Below are 25,521 nucleotides of genomic sequence, written 5' to 3'. Positions count from 1 at the left end.
TGTCCTTGTAGCGTGACCTTGCCCAGGGCCCGGAACCCCTCTGCGAGTCTTGGTTTTCTCATCTGCAGAAGCTCTGTCCTGTGAAGTGTCTGTGGGGACGGGTGAGATCTGATCTCGTCATGTGCTCAGGACTCTGCCTGGTCCACGGAGGGGACTCAGGCTGTTTGCTGAATGAGTGAACAGGTGGTAACTGAACACGTGACGGGTGGTTGGACGAGCAGCCTCCCGGGGCCCCGAGTCTCGTTCTGGGAAGTCTGCCGGCTGGGATGGGGCGGAGGTTCTGAGGAAGAAAGCCGATTTCTCTGGGAGCTTCCTTGTAGCTGGGGAGACTAGCGGTGACCAGGAGCAACCGGGGAACAAGACCATGTGGCCACAGGCAGGCTGTTCAAGGGGATGGGGTGGCCGGCATGGGCTGCAAGGGAGAAGGGGAAGACGGGGGTTTCAGCCCCCTCACCCGCTCCAACCCAGGAGAGGGGCGGCTCCCCGCCGAGCGGCAGGGTGGGGGGTTCTGCACTGTGTGTGTCTGGGTGTGAGAGAGACAGACGGCAGAGCGTTTGTGTGTGTGGCCTGCCTGATTCTATGCATATCACAAAAGCAGACACCTCCCGGGACTGTTCTAGTTTCTCCTCTGCCTGCTTCTTTCAGCCACGTGTTCCCCTGCCCACCCGAGGCCCCCATCCTTCAAAGCACAGTGATAGTGCTCTTGGGGCCGGCCTCCCGCCAGGGACCAGCTGATCCCTCGGAGACAGGATGGGCGCCTCTCTGGTCTGGGGTTGCCTTTGAAGCTGCCCCCCTTGCCCTGCCCGGGGCCAGCCAGGAGGCGCCAGCTCCCACCCTTTCCTGCGGGACGTGAGCCGGGATGTGGGGCTGATGGCTTGAGCCGTGGGGCCTGGAGGCCACTCAGCGGCCCGGGAGCTCTGGTGTCTGCCCTTCACGTCCACACTCCTTCCTCTCCCTCCTCTCCACCTCCTGCCTGCGTTCAGTCAGTCAGTCAGTCAGTTCAGTCACTCAGTCGTGTCCGACTCTTTGCGACCCCATGGACTGCAGCACACCAGGCCTCCCTGTCCATCACCAACTCCCGGAGTTTACTCAAACTCATGCCTGTTGAGTCAGTGATACCATCCAACCATCTCATCCTCTGTCCCCTTCTCCTCCCGCCTTCAATCTTTCCCAGCATCAGGGTCTTTTCACATCAGTCAGTTCGTCGCATCAGGTGGCCAAAGTATTGGAGTTTCAGTTTCAACATCATTCCTTCCAGTGAATATTCAGGACTGATCTCCTTTAGGATGGACTGGTTGGATCTCCTTGCAGTCCAAGGGACTCTCAAAAGTCTTCTCCAACACCACAGTTCAAAAGCATCAATTCTTCAGCGCTCAACTTTCTTTATAGTCCAACTCTTACATCCATACATGACTACTGGAAAAACCATAGCCTTGACTAGACGGACCTTTGCTGGCAAAGTAATGTCTCTGCTTTTTAATATGCTGTCTAGGTTGGTCAGGTTATCGAAAACAAGCCCCTGGGACTTCCCTGGTGGCCAAGTGGTTAAGACTCCACACTTCCAGTGCAGGGCGTGCGGGTTCGATCTCTGGGTGGGGAACTAAGATCCTGCATGTTCCATGGAATGGCACCCCCCCCCCAAAAAAAAACAAGCCCCTGACTGTACTCTCCCCGCCCCCAGCCCTGCAGGGTCCTGCCGGTCACACCTACCAGAGCAAGTGTGACTCCCAGTTGTTTTCTTTCAATGCTGGAGGCAGCCAGAGGGCCCACTGTTGCTTTTCATGACCCCCAAGAGACCTTGGGTCAGCTAAGATGATAACAACCCACTCAATTAAGTGTCTCCAGCACAGGCGATGTGCTCGGGTACCCTGCCTGCTCTTGATCTCTTTAGAACCCAGAGAGGTAGGCTTCCTTGCTCCCCACCTGCCTCTCCCAGTGTACTGCAGTGAATTACGTATCATAGACAGGCTTTGGAAAGAAAATCTTTTAAAACCCAAGGCTTCTGGACAGGAAACAAAGAGGGTGTCCTGTCCTGGGAAAAGCTGGCCAAAGCCTTTCTTCTGGCCAGTCTGTAAGAAGAGATGGAAGCTGGGTGGCCACTAGGCAGGACTTCCCCTACCTGGGGCCCCAACATGTAAATGGATGGAGGAATGGTGGGGACCCTTTCCTCAAAAGAAACTGAAGAACAGAAAGAGGGGACTGGCCCAGGGATGCCCCCGGTGGGCATGGATGAAACGATGGTGAACAGTGACCCAGTGGTGACATCCCCCCGCCCCGCCACCCGTGATTTCACACTTGCAGAGGCCTCCACACAGCATCCCAGCTTGGGTCACAGCAGCTCTGTGGGAGAGGTTCCCCAGCTGGTAAGTCCCACGTGGCTGATGGAAAGACTGAGGCTAGGCTTGGACACTGAGTCAGGCCCATGTCTGGAATTCATCCCCAGGCATCCTGCTGCCAAGTTCCCACATCATCTTATGGGCAGGTATGGCTCCTGGGGACTGATCTTATGACACCTCCCTACCCTTAGCTCTCTTTGGGTGCCACCCAAATGGGTGCACCCATCAGGGGGCACCCTGTTGCCCCCACCAGGCCCCCTGGGGATCCATGACCATCTTGATAATTAGGAACGGCCTTGTCCTAAGGTGTGGGGGTTCTGTGGACACTCTTGTTCCATTTCCTAGTTCATCAGTCCTTCCTTTGCCAGGTACTCTGCCAGAGGGGTCTCCGAGAAGATAAAACAACCCCCAATCCTGGAATCTTCCCCTTTCTTCCCTTCCCAAGGCTGCAAGTTTACCCAGGAGGTCGCGGGGTCCGTCCCCCTGCCTCCGGGAGCCTCAGCACCTGTTCAGGAGGCCTTCCTTTAGTGATTGGTTTGATTTCCCCTCCGCCACAACTGGGCCGTTCCCACACAACTGGTGGTTTGTAATAGACTGGATCAGAAGAAAATTTCTTCCGACCGCAGAGGCGTAGAACGTAATAAATGGCTTAACCAGGCACCCTGGCCTCTGAGCGTCCACACTTTGTTGTTTCAGCCGCCAGACATAATGTTTTTTCCTAGGAATACAGGAAATTATCTCTACCCTTTGAGGAAGGGCAGAATTTTTTCTGCTTGTGTTTGAGAATTCCAAACCATTCCCTTGTCCCAGGCACCCTCTGGCCCCTGAGCTAGATGAAAGAGATCAGCTGCTGAAACCCTTTGATTGGAGGGGGGCTTCTTCAGTGGGAATCCCTAAAATAAAATGTGACCACCTTGCCCCAAGTGCGGGACCAGGGCCAGACTCTAAGCCCCAGGATTAGGGTGGTGGAGTCAGACTGCCAGCATCCAGCCTAGCCGCTCATTAGCTCTGCGACCTTTGGCAAGTGACAAACTTGCCTCATCTATAAAGGGAGGTGGGGGAAGGATAGTACTGGTGCTCATATCATAAAGTAATTGTGATCATTATTAATAAATAACATGCATTTAAGCATACCTGGTGCATAAGCAGGTCCATACATGGTCCATAAGCATTAGTTTATTTTTCCTTGTTAGAAAGATATACATGTTCATTATAGAAAAAGAACAACATTCCAAAATGTAAAAAGAAAGAAAAAATTGTTTGTGATTTCATCATCCAAAGAAGTCAGTCATATTTTAGTTTATTTCCTCCTAAGAGGTTTTTTTACACATATTTTACACAATGATGATCAGATTTTATATATAACTTTGCATACTACTTTTTATCACTTGACATATCCCTGTGTTACTCATTATAAACACAACATTCCATGAGGAGGAACACAACCTTTCTTTTTTTTTTTCGACCCTGTGTCTTGTGGGATATTAGTTCCCCAACCAGGGATTGAACCTGGGAACCTGGGTCCTTAGCAGTGAAAGTGCAGAGTTCTAACCCAGAGTGGGACCCCCAGAGGATTCCAGAACGCAACATAATTTAACCATCCTATTGCTGGACATTGAGACTATTTTTTATTTTTCTCTATAAAATGTGATGGACATCTTTATGCATAAAAGCCTTTCCTGTATTTGAGACTTCTTCTTTGAGCTAGTGGATATTTTTAAAGGCTTTGATATTTTTAAAGGCTTTGATACCAAGCTACCCTTGGGCAGTGGTGTTGAAGCTGCCTGGTACCAAAGGCATTTTAAAGTCATGGTCACACTTGGGTGGGGGAGGGGAAGGGTAATTTGTTCAGCACTTCTTTTACATTCTTTAAGGTCTGCCCTCATTCTTCTGTAAAATTTTAGTGAAAGTATGACACATTGAGAGAAAAGTGTGCAAACTGTTGAGTGAACATCTGGATGCATTTTCATAAACTCAATCCTCCCATGTCACCAATACCCGCATCAAATTACAGAGCATTCCTAGTCCTCCCAGCCCCCACCCCAAGCTGTCCTGTGTCACCTCCCCATCACTCCCGCCAAGGGTAACCAGGATCCTGAATTCTAACATAAAAGATTTGTTTTACCCGTTTCTGACCCGTATCAATCACTGTATGTGCCTGTTTGGCTTCTTTTGTTCACCGTTACGTCTGTGAGAGTCATCTGAGTTGTGTTTAGCAATAGTTGGTTCACTCCCACCGCTAAGCAGCATTCCAGGGCATGAAGATATCACCTCTTTATCCATCTTCCTGTTGATGGACATTTGAGTGGCGTCCAGTTTTGGCCACTATCTATAGCGCTGCTGTGAACATTCTAGTCCGTGTCCTCTGGCGGCCACTGGGATGCTTTTCTGCTGGGCAGACTCTTAGGAATGGAGTTGCTGGCTCTTGAGGCTCTATGTGTTTTCTGCTTACTGCTCATATTTTTTAAAAGATCGCCTGGAAGGAGGAAAAGTCCCCAAGGCAGCTCAGGCCCCGCACGCAATTGAAGGGACGTGCCTCAGCTCAGGGCTGTTTGGGGGGCCCCTCATGAAGACCACGTCCCCTCCGAAGGCTTGTGTCGGGGGCTGTAGAGGAACCTGAGTTGGACCCTGGGTGCTGGCATGTGGCTTCTGACCCTGACCTGTGCTTCCGGAGGCCACTCAGTGTCCTCACCCAGGGTCCTCAGCTGGCCTAATGACCACCTCGCTGAGCAAGGCAGGGCGTGGGCCAGATTCCAGGTGGACCTGGGGAATCCCACCTTTGGACATGATTGGAAGCCGGTGGGGCTCCTCACAAACCCCTAGAAGCTGCCTTACTCCCTTTCCCCTTGTTTTTAAGGAATCACAACAGAGACTTCCTTGGTGGTCCAGTGGTTAGAAATCTCTGCTTCCATGGCTAAGGGTGCGAGTTTGACCCCTGGTCAGGGACTTGGGATCCTGCATGCCTCGTGGTGCGACCACACACACACACACACATACACACACACAAGAACCGTACAAGTAGCACGTCTTCATAATCCTAAAAGTTAACTGCTTCGAAAGTGGGATGAGAAACTCTAAGAACCCCTCTTTGCCCCTCCCACTCCACTGTTCTTCCCCGGAGGTAACCACAGCGAACAGTTTGGATGTTGGGGGCCCAGATGAGTGCATAAAGAGTAGCGGCTGTGAATCAGGCTGCCTGGTTCAAATCGCCATCTTGCTACTCATCAGATATGTGACTTTGGACCAGTGACTTCACCTTTCTGCGCCTCAGTTTCTCCCCGGAAATTGAGGGCAATACTAGTAGTCACTGACTCGGGTTGCTGTGAAGAACAGATGAGTTAATATTTGAAAAGCACCTAGTGTAGCCCTGACCGTTAGTAGGCATTCAGGAAGCATCCTGATTCTTCCAGTCTTTTCTACACATTTATTTATTTCCTGCCTCAGCGGGCTCTGGCTGTACATTTTATTCTGCAGTTCGATTTGTCCACTCAATGCTGTGTCTCTGAGATCTTCCTGATACCTGAGACCTTCCTGTCTTGGGACCCTCTTTCTACTTGCCTCTCCTCACTGATCTCTCCCCATCTTTCCCCTCCCTCTGTCCACATCTTTCCTTGGGAAAGGCTCTGACCAGCTGTTCATACTAAGGTGTAAATGACTGACAAGCGAGGCCCCACATAGGCTAGTGTGAAACCACCTCTGGCCCCTGACCAGAAAAGGGCACTGCTTCAGAGAGGAGCCAAGATCCACCCACCATCGAATGCCTAAGGGCTGTTAGCCTAAAGAAGGAAATGGCAACCTACTCTGGGATTCTTGCCTGGAGAATCCCATGGACGGAGGAGCCTGGTGGGCTGCAGTCCATGGGGTCGCAAAGAGTCAGACACGACTGAGCAACCTCACTCAGGGCTGTGAGGTGAGCTCTGCACACTCGCCGTGTCTCCTAGAATCCTCACAACAAGCCCATGAGGCAGCTGCCATCACTGGCTCCATGTTCCCCAAGGAAGAAACCAAGGTTGAGTGGCTTTCCCGACATCACCCAGCCAGTACGGGCAGAGCAGACACTTTGGCTGCCTCCGTTGGATGGAGAAGCCCATTTTGGTCACAACTAAACTAGAACCCGGATACAGCTCAGCCGCAGGCTCCCGGTGTTACTGGGTTACGCACGGTGGAGCCTTTCCAGGCCTGGCAGGTCTGTGGTCAGATGTTGGGGAGGGTCTGGGGCATTTTGGACTTCCCGTGTCCCTCCTCTCAGCCCCTCCTGGCCAGACTGGGTGCCAGGGAGGCTGCGAGTGGCCCTTAGGCGCTGAGTGAGCACGTGTGCTTTGGGGCTTGCTGGGGAGGGGAGCCTGGAGGCAATGAGATCCACTATCGTCTGTGCCCTGTCCGGGACCACCCCGTCTGCCCTTGGATTCCCTCACCCTCAAGTCCCACCCTAAGCTCAACACCCATCCCACCGAGCCACACCACACCCAGAGCAACCCAGGCGGGGAGGTGGAGTGAGCAGAGGATGGGGCTGGGACTCAGCAAATGGCAGCAGCTCTGTGGCGGGGGATGACAGCTTTGGCAGTGGAGGTGGAGGTGGGGGAGCCACCCTTTGTCCGAGGACAGGGGACAGGCTATGGCGTTGGACACCCTCTGATATGCAGACACCTTGCGGTTTGCAATTCAGCATCCTCTCCCTGAGGCTCTTAGATCCCATGTGAGTCGGGGTGGAGGGGAGCGGGCAGGGTTTCCTGCGTCCATTTTACAAATGAGCAAACTGAGGATGGCCCAGCCAATGAGAGGCTTAGCCGGGGCCCGAGCCCAGGTTCTCACCCAGCCCTTTGTCAGAGAAACAAGGGGCTCGTTCTCCCCAAGTCCCCCTGGGGCCGGCTGGCACTGCCAGGCCCAGTGTCTGCATCGCCTCGCCGCCTGCTGGGGCCAACTGAAGTCAGATTGTTCCTGCTCACTGCTTGTGTGAGCAGGCAGGGGGTGCAGCTGTGAGGGGTGTGGGCCGGGGTCAGAGCCCATGAGGTCTGCAAGGCTGTAATTGGGGAGGAGGCCCAAAGACAGGCCACCCCTCTGTGGGACCACAGGACGGCTGCGTCCCTACCACGGGATGGAGGAGGGTGGAGAAGGGGGGCATCTGCCCCTTTCTCCGTGGCGACTGCCCTGTTGGGAGCTGGCCAGAGACCCCTGGGGCCGAGGCAGCCTCTTCAGGAATTCCTAGCCTAAGGGGGCAGGAAATCAAGGAAGGGAGATGAGGTAATGGCCACTGACTACTCAGCCCTCAAGGTGGACGGAGCCTCTCCACTTTATAGGGCAGGCTGCGGGGTGGTTAGACGGAGCCCTGGCCTGGGGTCAGGTGGCTGGGGCTCCATTCCTGGCCCTGGATCAACCAGACGTGCAACCTGGGACAAACAGCTTCCCAGCTCTACACAGAGACATGATGGTCTGCAGAACCCCCACCCCGAGCCACAATGGGCTGGGGGGCCAGACTGGCATTGGGTCCCGGCTCCGTTCCCGCTGCAGCATACTTAGCCTCCCTGTGCCACCGTCTCTCCCCATCTGTAGGAGCAGAATAATAACCAGAGCTACCAGAGGGGGCTATTTGAGGTGAAAGGGTCTGGAGCCCTGCCCAGCACACAGTGAATGCTCAGATAGGACGCAGATTATTATTAGTTCCCTGATCTGGTGATTTTCACTGAATATTTGCCAGTGTGTGCTCAGTCGCTCCGTTATCTCTGACTCCTTGCGGCCCCATGGGTTGCAGCCCGCCAGGCTCCTCTGCCTACGGAATTTTCCAGGCAAGAATACCGGAGTGGGGTGCCATTTCCTTCTCCAGGGGATCTTCCCAACACAGGGATCGAACCCATGTCTCCTGCATTGGCAGGTGGGTTCTTTACCACCAGCGCCACCTGGGAAGCCTGTATTTACCAGGACCTTCCTCTAATGCCAACATAGTCTGATGTCTGGCACTCGGCAGAACATGTCAGCCTGTACTGCTTTCGTTTGTCACCCCCCGAGGCCTGGGTCTCATTCTGAGGACCTTGGGGTGCAGCTCTGGCCTCTGGTCTACACTGCGGCTGACCCGCCAGCGTGTGCTGATCCACCACTTACCTACTCAGTTTACCAAGTGCCCTCGCTGCGCCCAGGGAGGACGAGGTGCCCCGAAGCGCCCTTTTCTGTGCAGGGTTACAGGGACCCAGGGACTTGCCTTTCTCACTTGCTGGACTGTAGATGCCATGTTCTCAGGGCCTACAGCTGGCTCAGTGCTGGATGGCCAGTGCTGGTTCATAAATAGTAAACATTCCCTGTATACATTTGTAGAGGCCTGAGGCACAGCACTGAACAAGACAGACAAAATGCCTGCCCTGGGGGGAGTTTGCATTCCTGCTGAGAGAGAGATAGAGGATGAATTGAAATAACTAAGCAAAAATGCGTAATATTTAAGATGGTGATAAGTGCCATGCGGAAACATACAACAGCGAAGGGGCATAGAGTCGGGGGTGGGGGTGCTGGTTTTGCAGTGATAAATAGCGTAGGAGGTGACACACTTGAGTGGTGGGGGTGAAGGAGGGAGCCATGGTGGCACCCGGGGGATGGGCACCCCAGGCAGCGGGAAGCGCAGGTGCAAAGGCCCTGAGGCAGGAAACATGCCTGGTGTGTTTGAGGTATTAGGTGTGGCTGGAACAGGTGGAACAGGGAGGAGCGTAGGAAGTTGATGGGGTCACCAGAGACCATCAGGTGGGGACAGATCAGAGAGGGCTTTTTATGGGAAGGACTTTGGCTTTTACACGGACAGAAATGGGAACCAAGGAGAGTTCTGAGCCGAAAGAGGGACAGTCTCTAACTCAGGTTGTAACAGGATCCCTCTAATTATCGAGTTGCAAGTAGAATGTCAGGGGGCCGGCAGGAGGTTAGGCGGCGCCGTCAGGAAGCCAGGTAAGGCATGGCAGAGCCTGGGCCCACCCTGGGGGCAGCGAGGCGGGAGCAGAGGAGGATGTATCTGAGGTCATATCTGGCAGGCTTACCAGGTGGCATGAGAGAGAGAAAGGGGTCAAGACTGACTCCAAGTTGGGGGGCTGACCTACTAGAAAAAATGAAGGGAGCATGGATGAATCTCTGGCCCAAGAAACCAGCAGACTTGGATTTAAGTCTCGTCTTTGCCATCCACTTCCTCAGTGACCTTGAGCAAATCTCCCGCGCCCTCCTCCCGCTCCTGTGAAATGCGGTCACCTTTGTCCTGGTCTCTTCCCCAAGAGCCCTGCAGTCTGTTTGGCTTGTTTTTGTTGTTGTTTTGTGTTTGTTTTTGGCCGCACGTGCGGTTTGCGGGATCTTAGTTCCCAGACCAGAGATTGAACCCAGGACCCATGAGGTAGAAGCGTGGAGTCCTAAGCACCGGACTACCAGGGAAGTCACAGGAGACGTTAGAGACATGGGTTCGATCCCTGGGTCGGAAAGATCCCCTGGAGGAGGGCATGGCAACCCACTCTAGTATGCTTGCCTGGAGAATCCCCATGGACATAGGAGCCTGGTGGGGTACAGTCCATGGGGTCGCATGGAGTCGGACACGACTGAAGCGACCGAACACAGGTCCCAGACCAGGGACTGAACCCAGGCCCCCTGCAGCAGAAGCTCGGAGTCCTCAGCCCCGCACCGCCAGGGAAGTCCCGAGACCCCGTGCGAGTTGCAGGGCCCCCCGCCTCACTGCCCTGCCCGCTCCTGTCCGCAGGGAGCCGGCAGCCGCCATGGCGTCGCGGATCGGGCTCCGCATGCAGCTCATGCGGGAGCAGGCCCAGCAGGAGGAGCAGCGGGAGCGCATGCAGCAGCAGGCCGTCATGCATTATATGCAGCAGCAGCAGCAGCAGCAGCAGCTGGGGGGGCCGCCCACCCCCGCCATCAACACCCCCGTCCACTTCCAGTCTCCGCCGCCGGTGCCAGGGGAGGTGCTGAAGGTGAGGCCTGGGGCTCGGGCCGGTCCCCTCCACCCCCTGCCCCGGTCCCTCGGAGCTCCAGCCTTTTGCCTCCTCCTCCTTCTCCCAGGTGCAGTCCTACCTGGAGAACCCCACCTCCTACCACCTGCAGCAGTCCCGGGACCAGAAGGTGCGGGAGTACTTGTCTGAGACCTACGGGAACAAGTTTGCCGCCCACATCAGCCCCGCCCAGGGCTCCCCAAAGCCCCTGCCAGCCGCCTCCCCAGGCGTGCGGTCCGCACACGTGTTGTCGTCCTCAGCTGGCAACAGTGCTCCCAACAGCCCCATGGCCATGCTGCACATCGGCTCCAACCCCGAGCGGGAGGTGAGTGAGGAGCTGGCCCGTGCCTGCCACCCGCGGAGCTGGGGCCCCGTGCTGTGCTCCTGAGGCTCCCAGTCTAACGGCAGAGGCAAGGCACTGCCCTCAGGGAGCCCCGGTCTGAGGGGACACAGCCCTGCCCTCAGGGAGCCCCAGTCTCCCAGGAGAAACATCATCCCTAGTTCGGAAAGCTCTGCTAGGAAGAAACAAGAGACTCATACCGGAATGCCCAGCACACCTGCAAGGCCATGTCCCGACAGAAGGTATAAAGCAATCTCCCTGGGCAACTTGGCTCCCTAGGAAGAGCCCTAACCTGGGCCTTGGGGCCTGGGGAACCCGGACAGCTCATCGTCTCTCTGGGCCTGTTCCCTTATCCCCAGATGAGCGGGTGGGGTGTGGGCTCCAGGGTCCCTCAGGTCAGTGGCTGTCCAGTACCCCTTCCCCTCTGCCTTTCTCCAAGTGCCTTCTCCCACAAAGGGACTTTTTTTTTTTTCCTGTTTCAGTTTGATGTCATTGACAACATTATGTGTCTGGACGATGTCCTGGGCTTCATCAATCCTGAAACTCAGATGCCCAACACGGTACTGCTGGCCAGGGCGGGGTGGGTGTGTTAGGGGGAGGGGCAGAGGCCCCCCAAGAGCCATGACCCAGGAGAGAACTAGAGACAGGGTCCTCACCTGGGCGGAGATGGTGTCTCGCTGCAGAGATGAGAGTCACCTCCACCCAACCATGTGACGAGGGCCAGGCCCGGCAGAATTGTGCATCCAGAGACATGTCCCTTAGCCTGTGTGCGTGGTGGGGCTTCAGCGGGGAGGGGTGTCTGGGGAAGGCTGCCCGAGTTAGGATGGGGGCAGGGGGGCAGGCACTGGTGCTGAGGGGAGCAGTGTGGCTCCAGGAAGGCCTGGAGCAGATGAGTTCCTTTGGGATATGGGGCTCCTCTCCTCTTCCTGGTAAAGAATCCGCCTGCAATGTAGGAGACCTGTGTTTGATTCCTGGGCTGGGAAGATCCCCTGGAGAAGGGAAAAGCTAGCTACCCACTCCGGTATTCTGGCCTGGAGAATTCCATGGACTGTATAGCCCACGGGGTCACAAAGAATCAGACACGACTGAGTGACTTTCACTACTCTACCAAGGGCTTCGCTGGCGGCTGAGACGGTAAAGAATATGCCTGCGATGCAGAAGACCTGGGTTCCATCCCTGGGTTGTGAAAACGCCCTGGAGAAGGGAATGGCTACCCACTCCAGTATTCTTGCCTGGAGAATCCCATGGACAGAGGAGCCTGGTGGGCCACAATCCATGGGTTCCCAAAGAGTTGGACACGACTGAGCCACTCACACACACGCACACACCTCTCCTAAGCCTGGGGCCAGCTAAGCACAGGCCTGCGCCCCTCCCTCTGAGGGGGAAGTGCTATCCGGCCTGCTTGGTCCCCTGCCTCCAGCAGCCTCTTAGCCGAATTCATGGTCCAGGCTTCCCCCACAGGTCCCGGGGTGGGTGGGAAGGGGCCAGGCTTAGCATCTAGACGCCTGTCTTTGGCTGTGACCTGGGAAGTCCCTTAACTGTTCTGAACCCCTGGGGATGGTGCCTTCTACCCACAGGATGGTGGGCAAATTAGATAAGGCCAGACACTGGGGGCGAGTTCTGTGCAATGGGGGGCAGGTATTTACACTGAGCTGGTGAAACTGGGGCATCTTCTCCCCTCTTTTTGGAGTTCCATGAACCTTAGCTGCTCACTCCCGCCCTTGGGGCCCCGGCCCTTGACACTGTGGGAAGTCAGGGAGTCAGTCCTCCACGACCGCCGCCCTGGGACCAGCGCCCAGTGGCTCAGCGGGATGGGAAGCCTGCTGCTGCCAGCGGGGCCGTGGAGGGCTGGGAGGAGAGAGGGCAGGGCGCAGCGTCTGGCTCTGTCAGTGGTCCCCCCTGTACTCTGCAGGGTTCTGGGCCTGTGATTTTGCTTTTCATGCACGTGTGGTGGGAGATCTTTCCAGAGCTCAGATCTGTTCCTGTGGGGCCCCCGTTTAACCCCTCAGTGGCTGCCTGTCGCCAAGCGCCAGGGTCTCTGCAGGTGGAAGCTGCCTTCCCGGGTCCCCCAGCATCGCCCACCTCATGCTCTGCGCTCCGGCAGCTCCTCCTGGCCGGCTTCTCTGCTCAGCCACCCTCAGCCTGCAGTGCCCTTCCTCACCAAGTCCTCTGGAAACCTTCCAGAAACTCCAGATTAGGTGCCCCTCCCCCGGGCTTCCACAGGCCCTATCTCCCCTCCCGCCGCTTTCCGGCAGCACTGGCTGGCTGCTCGCTGAGGGCAGGGGCCGCCTCTTCTTCAGCTCTGGACTCTGCCCGGGCTCTGACCCCAGCCCCCCGCAGAAGGGGCCCGCTCACCGAGTCTTCTTCCCCGCCTCTTCCTGCAGCTGCCCCTGTCCAGCAGTCACCTGAATGTGTACAGTGGGGACCCCCAGGTCACCGCCTCCCTGGTGGGCGTCACCAGCAGCTCCTGCCCAGCCGACCTGACGCAGAAGCGTGAACTCACAGGTACCGCCCCGCTGCCTCCCGGCGGCGTGCCCCCATCCCGGCCGGGTCTCCCCAGCGCCTCACCTCCCAGCTCTCCTCTCCTGTTCTCCAGATGCTGAGAGCCGGGCCCTGGCCAAGGAGCGGCAGAAGAAAGACAATCACAACCTCAGTGAGTCTCCCCTGCCCCTCTTCCTCCTCTCACCTGGGCTGGCTCCAAAGCTACCCTCTGACCTGCAGCTTCTAGGAAGGATTCCTTACATGAGGCCTTAAAATCCTGGCATTGGCGTGACTGGATTCAGCCTCTTCCCACCAGTCCTTGCTAGGAGGTAGGGGAGAGAGGTGCTCCAGGGAAGAGGTATTCATGAAATTCCCAGAACTTCAGAGGGAATGAGTTTATCAGACTGTTTTCTTTAGGGCGTGGAGCGTTCTGAGCAGTGGAGAGAGGCTTCTCCAGGCAGCCTTGTCTGCTAGGTCTTCCCCCCCTAGTCATGTCTGGCCTGCCCCCACCCCCCCACCCCCATAGCCACCCTATTTGGCTGTGGGGGTGGTGATTCAGTTGCTCAGTCATGTCCGACTCTTTGAGACCCCATGGCCTGCAGCACTCCAGGCTTCCCTGTCCTTCACCATCACCCAGAGCTTGCTCAAACTCATGTCCATTGAGTCAGAGATGCCATCCAACCATCGTGTCCTCTGTCGTCCCCTTCTCCTCCTGCCTTCAGTCTTTCCCAGGGTCTTTGCAATGAGTTGGCTCTTCGCCCATGTAGTGGTCACCCGTTCCTTCCCAGAAGGACTAAGGCATCCCTCCTTGGGCTGGACCCTTCTCCCCAGGTGGGGTCCTCATCTCCCTAATTGTTTCCCCTGAAATTTGTTACTTCTAGTTGAGAGGCGAAGGAGGTTCAACATCAATGACCGCATCAAGGAGCTGGGCATGCTGATCCCCAAGGCCAATGACTTGTGAGTGGATTTCCTGGAGGAAGGGGAGGGGAGGGCAGCAGCTCACAGGTATTATCTGCTGGTTGCTAGGGGGAAGGGATGGGAAGAAAATCCCCTTTTGCTTCTTAAAGATCTTATCATGTTTGGGAAAAGAAGAACCTTCCATCTCCCAACTAAGAAAGGCTCAAGACAGGAAGGAGGAGTCCAGGTCCCAGAAGTGAGGGTGGGGTCAGGGGGGCTTCCTGGAGGAGGAGTCATGCTAGGAAAGTTTGCTGAGGCCACCAGACTGGTGCAGAGGTGGTCTGGGGATAGGAGTCGTGAGGGTCGAGAACAGGTGTGGGTTTTGGTGGCAGACATGGGAGGCCTGGGGAAGGAGGCTGCTCTGAATTGCCTGGTTCCTGGGATTGCAATGCAGGAGAATGGGTTCCCCCCTGGGTCGGGAAGATCACCTGGAGAAGGGAACAGTGTTCTTGCCTGGGAAATCCCATGGACAGAGATGCCTGGCGGGCTCCAGTCCACGGGGTCGCACACTAACCCTTTCACTTGGGATTAACGAGGTGGGTGGTGACACCACAGTCACTTGGGAGGGCCCATTTGCAGATGGAGATTGGCCTCCTCCATAAATAGGGGTTGGTCAGGTCTGGGGTTTGGGGCAAATTTGGGACAGGCAACGTCAACTCGGAAACCGCAGCAGGGTTTTACGTCCACCCACAAAGCTCCTGGCAAATCCTTGCCCCCTCCTCTGAGCATGAGCCTCTGATTCTGCCTGGCCTGCAGGGACGTGCGCTGGAACAAGGGCACCATCCTCAAGGCCTCTGTCGACTACATCCGGAGAATGCAGAAGGACTTGCAGAAGTCCCGGGAGCTGGAGAACCATTCTCGGCGCCTGGAGATGACCAACAAGCAGCTGTGGCTCCGTATCCAGGTCTGGGCCTTGCACCTGGTCCTCTTGGGTAGCTCTGACTCCTGACCTCTGGCTTGAGTCCTGACCCCAGGGGCAGTGCTTACACTTCTGCGGTTGGAGATGGAGGGATGATCCCCATGGGGAGGGAGGACGTATCAGTCAGGATGTTATTGTTGGGTAACAAACAATCCCCAGCAACTTTAAGCAGCAGATGTCAGCTGGAGGGTCTGCTCTGCAAGACTCTCATTTTAGGATCCAGGCTGGTGGACAGGCACATCTAGAGCTGCCCCATGTCACTCTTAGGGTCCCTTCTGCTCACATTTCCTTGATCAATGCATGTGCTTGCATTGATGCATGTGCTTGCCCCCACAAGGGGGGCAGGAAAGGGTAAACCTATCTCTGTGGGAGGCAGAGAGCTGGAATTACTTGGCAGGGAGTGCCCACAGTGAGCAAGAGAAAGAACAAAGGCTTGGGAAAGTCTATGCTACCACCTAGAGCCACCTAGTCCTGGCTCTGTTGTTGAAGGCCTTTTGTCTTCTTTGGGCCTGACACTGGTCACCTATATAAAGGGCGATTGGACTGCAACTTCAAAGATTTTCTGTTTCTTATGGTAGATAATACGATTCACATTGCAATCCAGCACACATAGTCAGCTCAAAGTGAAAAAAAAAATCAAAGTTTCATGAAAGAACCCTCATCCTTAATAGATGTAATGCATTCTGATAATTTCTAGTCTAGTCTAGTCTAGGCAAGTCTATTTCAATTAAAAAAAAAAAAAATAGAAAGAGAGCTGGTCAAGACTCAACTGTAGTGGTTTCCCAACCCACTAATGAGTTGCGACTTGTAGCTGGAAAACATGCTGGTGAAGACTCTAGAGCTGCCCTATACTTGCTCCCAGCTGAGATATTTTGTGGTCTTGGGTGTCACAAAGGGAGGGTTAAGGGCAGCAGCGGGGGCTGGGGTGGCAGCAGCAGGTTCCCAGGGGTGGGTGCCTTCAGCCTCTGTCTGTCCTGCCCGCAGGAGCTGGAGATGCAGGCTCGGGTGCATGGCCTGCCCACCACCTCGCCCTCCGGCATGAACATGGCTGAGCTGGCCCAGCAGGTGGTGAAGCAGGAGCTGCCCAGTGAGGAGGGCCCGGGGGAGGCCCTGCTATCGGGGGCCGAGGTCCCCGACCCCGAGCCACTGCCGGCCCTGCCCCCCCAAGCCCCACTGCCCCCTCCAGCCCAGCCGCCCCAGCCACCGTCCCCATTCCACCACCTGGACTTCAGCCACAACCTGAGCTTTGGGGGCGGGGGCAACGAAGGGCCCCCGGGCTACCCCGAACCTCTGGGGCCAGAGCATGCCTCCCCGTTCCCCGATCTGTCCAAGAAAGATCTGGACCTCATGCTCCTAGACGACTCCCTGCTCCCACTGGCCTCCGACCCCCTCTTCTCCACCATGTCCCCTGAGGCCTCCAAGGCCAGCAGCCGCAGGAGCAGCTTCAGCATGGAGGAGGGCGACGTGCTGTGACCTGGGCGACAGGGGCGGGCCTGGGGGCTGGGAGGGCCAGGACCACCGCCCCCCCACCCTTCAGGCGGCACTTGTGTGTGAAGGAGCCCCTGCCCGGCCTCACTCCTCTGTTGGCCCCCCCACCCCGTGTGGACATAGAGCCCGCTTGGCAGCCCGTGGGTTGGAAGCCCCCCACCCGGGGGCAGCCCTCTTCACCGGGCCGGGCAGGAATAGGCCTGCAGCCCAGCCCCTCCTAGAGATGAAATCGCGAGGGCAAGGTGAGGGGGTGCCGCAGAGGGGGACAGGGTGTTCTGGGGGTAGGAAGACATCTTACCTTCGCGCCTGGTCCCCCCACCAGTGAAGGAGGACTCGTTGGAGCCAGGGGTCCAGAAGTTCCTTCTCGGAGGCACGGACTGGTCCAGGGGTGCCCAGGCCTGCCTTTCTGGCACTCCCCCACCCACAGGTGGGGCCCCCCACCCCCCTTTGGTGCTAACAGCTCTCCTCCCGGTGGTGTGGGGGCGGGGGTGGCCAGAAGAGGGGGCGCTGGGTTCAAGCTAGAATGTGGGGTCACTGCTGGAAGAGCAGCTCCCCTCGAGGCTCCCCACTTTGTGCCTTTAGTAAACACTGTGCTTTGTACTGGCTTGTCCTGTCTCTTTGGGGGGGGTGTCTGGGGGCCAGCAGACGCCGGGGAGGAGTCAACCCAATGGGCTCACAGTTCCAATGCCCCCGAAGGGGATCCGCGATGGGAGATACAGACAGAAGGGATTGCGTCCATCGCCTGGAACCACCCATCTCCCTAGCAGGGCCCCCTCAGAAGCTAGAGATGGAGCCTCACTTAGGGGTCTTGGGTGCTGCTGGGGGCTGTGTCCCTCCCCGCGGCCACAAGGTGGCGCTGCCGCCCCGCCGGTCTCACACCTGAAGCTGAGGCTTGAGTTGGCCGAGCCGGGTGACTGGGAGACCCCGTTGCTTGGAAACCAAGTCTACTGCTCCTGGGCACTGTGGGCCGAGGCCGGTGGGCATGTTTCTCCTGTCCCCACCCCCAGTTCTCTCCTCTCCATAGGTGGGCTGCCTGCTCTGTGGGGGCAAGGCCCAGGACAAGCTCCCTAGGTCGTGAGGGGCTCTGCCCTGTGGGTTAAGGGAGAGAGAGAGGGACCCGTGTGAACTACAGTTTGGGAGGAGGTGGGACCACAGGAGGCCAGGTGGAACCAGGGTGAAGGTTCTGCTCCGGCAATCTGGGGCAGTGAGAGCCCCCCAAACCCTTTCCTCTGGGCTAAAGTCCCTCACCCCACAATAGTTCCCGGGGGCCTCTGCTCCAAGATCCTGGGACTTTATGACCTCACTCAGGGTGGGGAAAATGGGCCTGGGGCAGAGAGGGGTGAAGGGGTGTGCCTGTTGAGCCCAGGGTGTCTGCGGGGAGGGAAGAGAGCGTCTTTGCCAGGCTTTGCCCGTCTCTCTCTCTCGACTTCCCACAGTCTCTTCAGGCAAAGACCAAGATGACTTCCCCTCTTGGGGCCCTGTAAGGACAACGGGGCCTAATTAAAAAAAAAAAAAAAAATCCTGGGATGAAAATGGCTAAGAGGGCAATTTCCTCCTTGCGGAATGGGAGATCAAATCAACGTTGGAGCAATTAACGTGTGAGGGAGAGGTGGAAAGGGGGCCAGGCGTGTGGGTGCTGATGACGGCCAGGCCGGGGATTAATCTCAAGGTCAGATGGAGCTGTGGATGACTTTGTGAGTTGGAGCCCGCACAAGCGCCGGCACCTCCTTCCCATTCCAGGCCCCACCCCACAGCCGGGACCTGTCCACGGCCTGGGAGCCTTTCTTCTGAGGCAGGTCCTGAGCTCTGGCTGGGGGAGGCGTGGGGGCTGTGGAAATCTTCCAAGGCCCTCCTTCAGGCCACTGAGGCTCCCTCCTCCCCCAATCTGTTCTCTCCTTTCACCCTGGGGACTGACTCGGGAGTAGAGAGCTGCCCTCCCAGTTCTTCAAGCAGCCCCTCAAGACCATGGTATCTTCACCTGCCTGCTGGCTTCCTGCCCCCAGGTTCCTTCAGCCTGGCCACCACCTGCAGCTTGGGAAGCAGGGTCTGGATGGCCTAACTGGCAGTACTGAGGATATGGATGGGGGTTCTGCCCACAAGAGGGCGCTCAGAGCCAAGCGTGGGCAGTGGCCAGAAGGTGAGCGGTCTCCGCTTGCTTGTGCTTTTCAAGCTACAATCCTACCTTTGATTTCAGCAGACACAGAGTACCTCCAGAACTTCAGCAAGCTACCAGAAAGTGTTCACGTATCTGAGACTGGTCTGTGCGACCCTTAGCTAGTAGCTGGAATGGAGTCAGCCAACAGTTTCTGACTGCAGGTTATGAACATCTCTGATTAAGAAGAGGATGCTGTCTTCATCCACACTCTTTACGTGGTACACAGCACCTTTCCAGACATCAGGTCCACGAGGGGGGAAACTGTAAACAGGTGGAGGAGGTGAAAGCAGAGATGGACCCATTGAACTCCCTCATTTCACAGAGGAAGCCCCCAGCGACTGGAGAGCAAACAAAAATGTGAAAAGGCAGTGGTGTCTGGGTAGGGTTCCAAGCCAGATCAGGGGAGGACGAGCAGCTGCAGCTCCCGTGGGTCCTCCGTGGAGCCCCAAAGCCAAGCAGGTGCACCGGGCAAGGGGCCTGCCATCCTCTGCTCCACTCCCTCCATCTGCCCGGCCTTCCCTGCCAGCTGCCGGCTTCCCATCTCCTGTACTGGGAGGGAGCTGGGATCTGAGGACAAGGAGCAGGACAGACATACGCATCACGCTGTACACACAGGAAGGTGGCTTTCCACCCCTGCCATCCTCGGAGCATCTCCCTACCCATTCAGACGGGAAGCCAAGAGTGGACTCCGGGCCCTGCTGAGAATGGGCGAGGGCTGGTGCTGGCTCTCGGCTCCTTAGTCCCCACCTCCTCAGCATGAGGAAGTCTTGGACATCCCACAGCATCTCTCCTTCGAGACCTGGCCTATCATCTGTAGAACAGGGCTGTCTGGGAAGTCAGAAGTGGAGTGAAGCCTGCGGTAGGCGGGAGGAGGGATCCTGAGCGGGGGAAGAAGATGGAGCTCAGAATGTTCTTTGGACTTTCTCTTTCCATCAACCACTGGTCCTTTAAATCAGAGGTTCTTCACTGTTCGGAGCCACTGGCTTGGATGAGAGTCTGATATACACTATGGATCTTCCCTGCCCCAGCCTCCTAAAAAACGAACCCTGAATTCAACCCTCTTGTTCCCAACCCATGCCTTTCTCCCCATCTCAAAGCCTGGGCTCCTTCCATGCCACCTGAAGCAGCTAGAAAGAGCCCCTTCAATTCACCCCTTGCCCCTCACTTCCTGAGACCTTAGCCTCTCGGGGTCCAGCCCCCATCCACCTCTTGCGCTCCTCCAGCCTCATCTTTTTTCTTTGCTCTCTCTTTTCCGAGGGGGGCAGTGGAATTTATACAATATTTAAGCAGCCAGAGCTGAGTCCGGGAAGATATTATTAATGTAAAAGGGACGGGCTGCAAATGCTTTTGGACCTGGTTACAATTAGAGGGTGATTTTTCTAAAGGTCAATGAATTCAGATAATATCCACAGGGGGGAGAGAAATTTAATACCTTTTTAGTGAATTAATTAATTATAATATTATATCGGCTTGGGGTTCTTTTCCAGAGTGATTAAGGGAGCGATCCGTCTTCTGTGAGGCCGGGGAGCGGGCTCCTGCCGCCAGCGAGGACCCAGTCTCCGGGCTCAGGACGGGGGCCCTTCCCTCTCCTCTCACTCCGGCTCTGTCCAGGGAGCTGGGGGGCTGAAGGCAGCAGGGGAGGCAGGCAGGACTGGGTCTGACCAGGACACGTGGGGTGATTGGCAGTGCCCTGTGCCCTCAGCCCGGCCGTATTCCTGCTGCTTGCCGCTGAGCCTCATGCCATGACCCGAGAAACTGAGGCATGGGTTACAGCCTCCTTCTTTACATTTGGGAGAAACCTAGGCCCAGTGGGTTCAGAGACTCGGCCTAAACCTCACCATGGGTTAAGACAGACTGGGGTGGTGGAGCCAGCTGGAAATAACAAGAAGATTCCCCCACCTCCCACACCAGGCCTTCTGGAAAATCTCCCCTGGTCTGGGTAGTTCCCCTTTTAGAAGAAAGAGGCACTTTCAGGGCATCACATGTGCCCAGGCTCTGCTTATACAATGTAAATGTCCCAGGAGTGCTGATAAGTCAAGTGACTGTGAGGCCCGCAGAGGAAACAATTAAGATTTCTGTCCCTGGAGGGACCCAAAAGTGCCCCAGGGAGAGCAGCTCCTCACCCACTTGTGCATTTATCCATGTGTTCAATCATTCAGTCACTCAACAAACATTTGGGGGCATACCCACTCTTTTTTTTTCCCCTATCATTTTTGGGGGCATATCCACTTTGAGCCATCATGGACAGACTGAAATAGTCCTTCTCCAGGCCATGCCTACCCCATCTTGAGCCCCAGGCGCTCATCTGACCGATGGAGGGTGGGCTGGGGAGACCTCCGCGGTCCCCTTCCACCTAGACGACAGTTCTCGCCTCCAGACTCCACTGGAGGGCAGGACGGCTGGGAGACAGTAATTGTCCATTCCTTCAGCAAACCCCGAGCACCTCTCACAGCTGGCTCTGCGCGGGGTACCGGGGATGCCCCAGGGGGATAAGGGACAGTCCCTACTCCCTGGTAGCCAATCCCCAAACAGGTGGGGGTGAGGAGACAGACAGGTGAACAGCCAAGATGATTCAGCGAGGGGGCGACAGGAAGACAGTGGTGACATTAACCTGAATCACGAGGGACTTGGCTGACAAAGAGAAGGAGGGGGTATTCCGGGCACGAATGGAGAAGGCCACTTGCAGACCAGGCGGGCTGGGGGGCCCAGGCACTGACCGGAAGGCCGTTCCACGAGCACAGGTTCTGGGTCCAGGGGCAGATCGCCTCGGAACCAAATGGGCCCATGTTGAAATGCGGTCTCCGCCACGGCTTGCTGGGTTAAGGCAGGTGGGGGTCGCGAGGTGACTTGGGGTGTACTTTCTCTGTCTCCTCCCTTCAGTTAAGGGACTGCCGTCGCTACCACCCAAGGTTGTTGTGGGAATTAAAGGAATTGTCATTCAGTCGCCCAGTCGTGTCCGACTCTGCGAACCCACGGACTGCAGCCCACCCCGGAGTTTTCCCACGTTCCTTAAAGGAATAACCGAAGGGAAAGGCCAGACACAGCATCTTGCTACCGCCTGGCTCCAGACTTAACTTCCAGGCGACCCTTGGGGGGGTGGGTGGGCCCTGGTTGTGCTCCCCAGGGGGGCGCCTGGGGACCTCTCGGCCGGGCCGGGGGAGGCCAGCGCCTCCCTTCCCGCCTCGCTGCGCCCCGCGCCCCCTCCGCCCGCCCCCCACCTCGGCCCTGGCCGCCCCCGCCCCTCCCCCGCCCTCCCCCACTTTCCGTGCGCGGCTGGCCGGGAGGGCCTTCCCATTGTACTATCTTTGGGCCCTAAATTAAAATTGATGACATCTTGAAATGAGCAGTGAGGGTAATTTTGCTTCTGAGCCGGGATGCTAATGAGGCCCCTTAATGGTGCAAACGCCGAGCTGACGGGTCGTGTGTCACGCGCGGCGGCGAGGGGGGTAATGGCCGCGGTAAGTGCCGGTAATTACACCCTGTCTCGCTGTATTTTGGCAGGCCTGGCGGGAGAGCGGGGGCTCCATCACCGCCGCCCCGGGTGCCCCCACCCACCGCGGGCCTGACAGCCGGAGATACCCGCCTCATCCCCGCCAGAGCCCCCAACTCCATCCTCTCCCCAAACCAGGGGCCTGGGGCCCAGTCACCCCTCCAGCCCCATGCACGCACTGTGCAACAGCGCGCGCACACACTTCCACGACTGTGTCCCCTGCAGCCTGGGAACACACCGCAATGTGAACACACCCGCATACACACCCGTGTTCACCCACTCCCACCCCCGACACGCCACACCCTGGGAGCGCACGGCTCCATGTACACACCCTCGTGGTGCACACGTGTGTGTGCACACGAATAGTGCCTCCTCAAGTAGTGCGCATGTGCTGGGCGCCTAGGGTGCCGCTGCTTTATTCACTCTCACCCTCCGCACTCGCCCCAGTTTATGATGCTCACTCTGAGCCTCGGGAGACGAGGCAGCGCGTCCAAGGTCTCAGAGCAGACCCAGGCAGAGGCAGGAGTGGAGGTCAGGTCTCACTGTGTGGTCCTGGCACCCACCACGTGTCCCCTTGAGTGTGCCTGCCTATATAGTTCTCCGCCTACAGACACATACACGCCTGTACGTGCACCCACACACAGGTCACATATAACCTCCATGCACCCAAATACAGCTCCCAATGCCCTGTGTGGGCCTTCCCCCGGGTACTGTTGACACACAGGCGTGTGGGTGTACTGAGCACACACACACAGTTACACACATGTGCGTATGTGCTTGCATCATATACTGTTCACACTCCTCGGGCCTGTAGGCTGCCAGTCACGCAGCTGCTCCAGATCTGGCACCTCACTTTCTAATAAAGGGGAAATAAGTCCTACGTCCCTCCGGAATAGTTAGCTTTTGTCAAGGCATAATGACAGCTACACAAAGGTGTGTGATGTGTGCTCCCACAACACCCCTGCAGAAATACACGCTGGGTGCACACACAGACATTGTACACAGGCACACACATTCTGAACACATGGTACCTGAGTTCTTCGAGCGTGTGACATGCGGCCTTTAGACACACTTCTGCACAGACGTGATCCACATGCAGTGACCACACAGGAACAGCCCTGGGGTAGACCACAAGTGCGCAGCAGTGAAACTGGAAACCCCACCGAGCCTGTGGTTTCGTGTCATGTGTATATCCTAGCCCCCTACACCCCACCCTGGGCAAATGTCTATCAACCTGCTTATGGTAGAGGGTGAAAGCATGGACTTTGGACTTTGACTGCCTGGGTTCTTGGTCTGGGTCCATCACTTTCCTTGCTGTGTGAGGTTGGGTAAGTTACTTTACCTCTCTGTGTCTTGTTTTCTGCCTCTGTAAAATGGGATGGGGGTGTTGTGAGGGCTAAATGAGTTAACAGATGTAAAGAAAGCTCTTAGTGCCTGGCACATGGACATTCCATTCACATTCCCATCAACCCCTTATTTCTTAAAGGTGGTATATTTTTACCATTGACTAGTAAACTCTTCAGAGAAGGTGATGACACCCCACTCCAGTAGTCTTGCCTGGAAAATCCCATGGACAGGGGAGCCTGGTAGGCTGCAGTCCACGGGGTTGTGAAGAGTCAGACAGGACTGAGCGACTTCACTTTCACTTTTCACTTTACTTCATTGGAGAAGGAAATGGCACCCACTCCAGTATTCTTGCCTGGAGAATCCCAGGGATGGGGGAGGCTGGTGGGCTGCTGTCTATGGGGTCGCACAGAGTCGGACATGACTGAAGCGACGTAGCAGCAGCAGCAGCAGCAGCAGTAAACTCTTAGTTCAGTTCAGTTCAGTTGCTAAGTCGTGTCCGATTCTTTGCGACCCCATGAATCCCAGTACACCAGGCCTCCCTGTCCATCACCAACTCCGGGAGTCCACCCAAACCCATGTCCATTGTGTTGGTGATGCCATCCAACCATCTCATCCTCTGTCGTCCCCTTCTCCTCCTGCCCTCAATCTTTCCCAGCATCAGGGTCTTTTCAAATGTCAGCTCTTCACATCAGGTGGCCAAAGTGTTGGAGTTTCAGCTTCAATATTAGTCCCTCCAATGAACACCCAGGACTGATCTCCTTTAGGATGCACTGGTTGGACCTCCTTGGAGTCCAAGGGACTCTCAAGAGTCTTCTCCAACACCACAGTTCAAAAGCATCAATTCTTCTGTGTTCAGCTTTCTTTATAGTCCAACTGTCACATCCATACTTGCCAGATGGAAAAACCATAGCCTTGACTAGATGGACCTTCGTTGGCAAAGTAATATCTCTGCTTTTTAATATGCTGTCTTTGTTGGTCATAACTTTCTTTCCAAGTAGCAAGTGTCTTTTAATTTCATGACTGCAACCACCATCCACAGTGATTTTGGAGCCCAGAAAAATAAAATCAGCCACTGTTTCCACTGTTTCCCCATCTATTTGCCATGAAGTGATGGGACCGGATGCCATGATCTTAGTTTTCTGAATGTTGAGCTTTAAGCCAACTTTTTCATTCTTCTCTTTCACTTTCATCAAGAAGCTCTTTAATTCTTCTTCACTTTCTGCCATAAGGGTGGGGTCATCTGCATATCTGAGGTTATTGATATTTCTCTCGGCAGTCTTGATTCCAGTCTGTGCTTCTTCCAGTCCAGCGTTTCTCATGATGTACTCTGCATGTAAGTTAAATAAGCAGGGTGACAACATACAACCTTGACGTACTCCTTTGCTGATTTGGAACCAGTCTGTTGTTCCATGTCCAGTTCTAACTGTTGCTTCCTTACCTGTATACAGGTTTCTCAAGAGGCAGGTCAGGTGGTCTGGTATTCCCATCTCTTTCAGAATTTTCCACAGTTTATTGTGGTTCACACAGTCAAAGGCTTTGGCATAGTCAATAAAGCAGAAATAGATGTTTTTCTGGAACTCTCTTGCTTTTTCGATGATCCAGCAGATGTTGGCAATTTGATCTCCGTTTCCTCTGCCTTTTCTAAAACCAGTTTGAACATCTGGAAGTTCACAGTTCACATATTGCTGAAGTCTGGCTTGGAAAATTTTGAGCATTACTTTACTAGCGTGTGAGATGAGTACAATTGTGTGGTAGTTTGAGCATTCTTTGGCATTGCCTTTCTTTGGGATTGGAATGAAAACTGACCTTTTCCAGTCCTGTGGCCACTGCTGAGTTTTCCAAATTTGCTGACATATTGAGTGCAGCACTTTCACAGCATCATCTTTCAGAATTTGAAATAGCTCAACTGGAATTCCATCACTTCCACTAGCTTTATTCGTAGTGGTACTTCCTAAAGCCCACTTGACTTCACATTCTGGGATGTCTGGCTCTAGGTGAGTGGGAGTGATCACACCTTCATGATTATCTGGGTCGTGAAGATCTTTTTTGTATAGTT

General features: G+C 55.8%; 1 protein-coding gene across 1 annotated transcript in view; it reads left to right on the top strand.

Annotated features, from left to right (window-relative positions):
* Nucleotides 1-17,066, top strand: part of TFEB (transcription factor EB) — a 48,131-nt gene extending 31,065 nt beyond the window's left edge. Inside the window, exons 2-9 of the mRNA XM_065912944.1 lie at nt 10,048-10,270; nt 10,359-10,613; nt 11,111-11,188; nt 13,013-13,133; nt 13,225-13,281; nt 13,991-14,066; nt 14,823-14,970; nt 15,970-17,066. Of these exons, the coding sequence (XP_065769016.1) occupies nt 10,064-10,270; nt 10,359-10,613; nt 11,111-11,188; nt 13,013-13,133; nt 13,225-13,281; nt 13,991-14,066; nt 14,823-14,970; nt 15,970-16,458 (1,431 nt within the window). The 5' untranslated portion in view covers nt 10,048-10,063 and the 3' untranslated portion in view covers nt 16,459-17,066. The remainder of the gene's footprint in view (nt 1-10,047; nt 10,271-10,358; nt 10,614-11,110; nt 11,189-13,012; nt 13,134-13,224; nt 13,282-13,990; nt 14,067-14,822; nt 14,971-15,969) is intronic.
* The last annotated feature ends 8,455 nt before the right edge of the window (nt 17,067-25,521 follow it).

This window comes from Muntiacus reevesi, chromosome 20, assembly GCF_963930625.1.
Source record: "Muntiacus reevesi chromosome 20, mMunRee1.1, whole genome shotgun sequence".
Taxonomy (NCBI): domain Eukaryota; kingdom Metazoa; phylum Chordata; class Mammalia; order Artiodactyla; family Cervidae; genus Muntiacus; species Muntiacus reevesi.
Note: the sequence above shows the minus strand (reverse complement) of the source record. Positions and strands in the feature narration are given on the sequence as shown.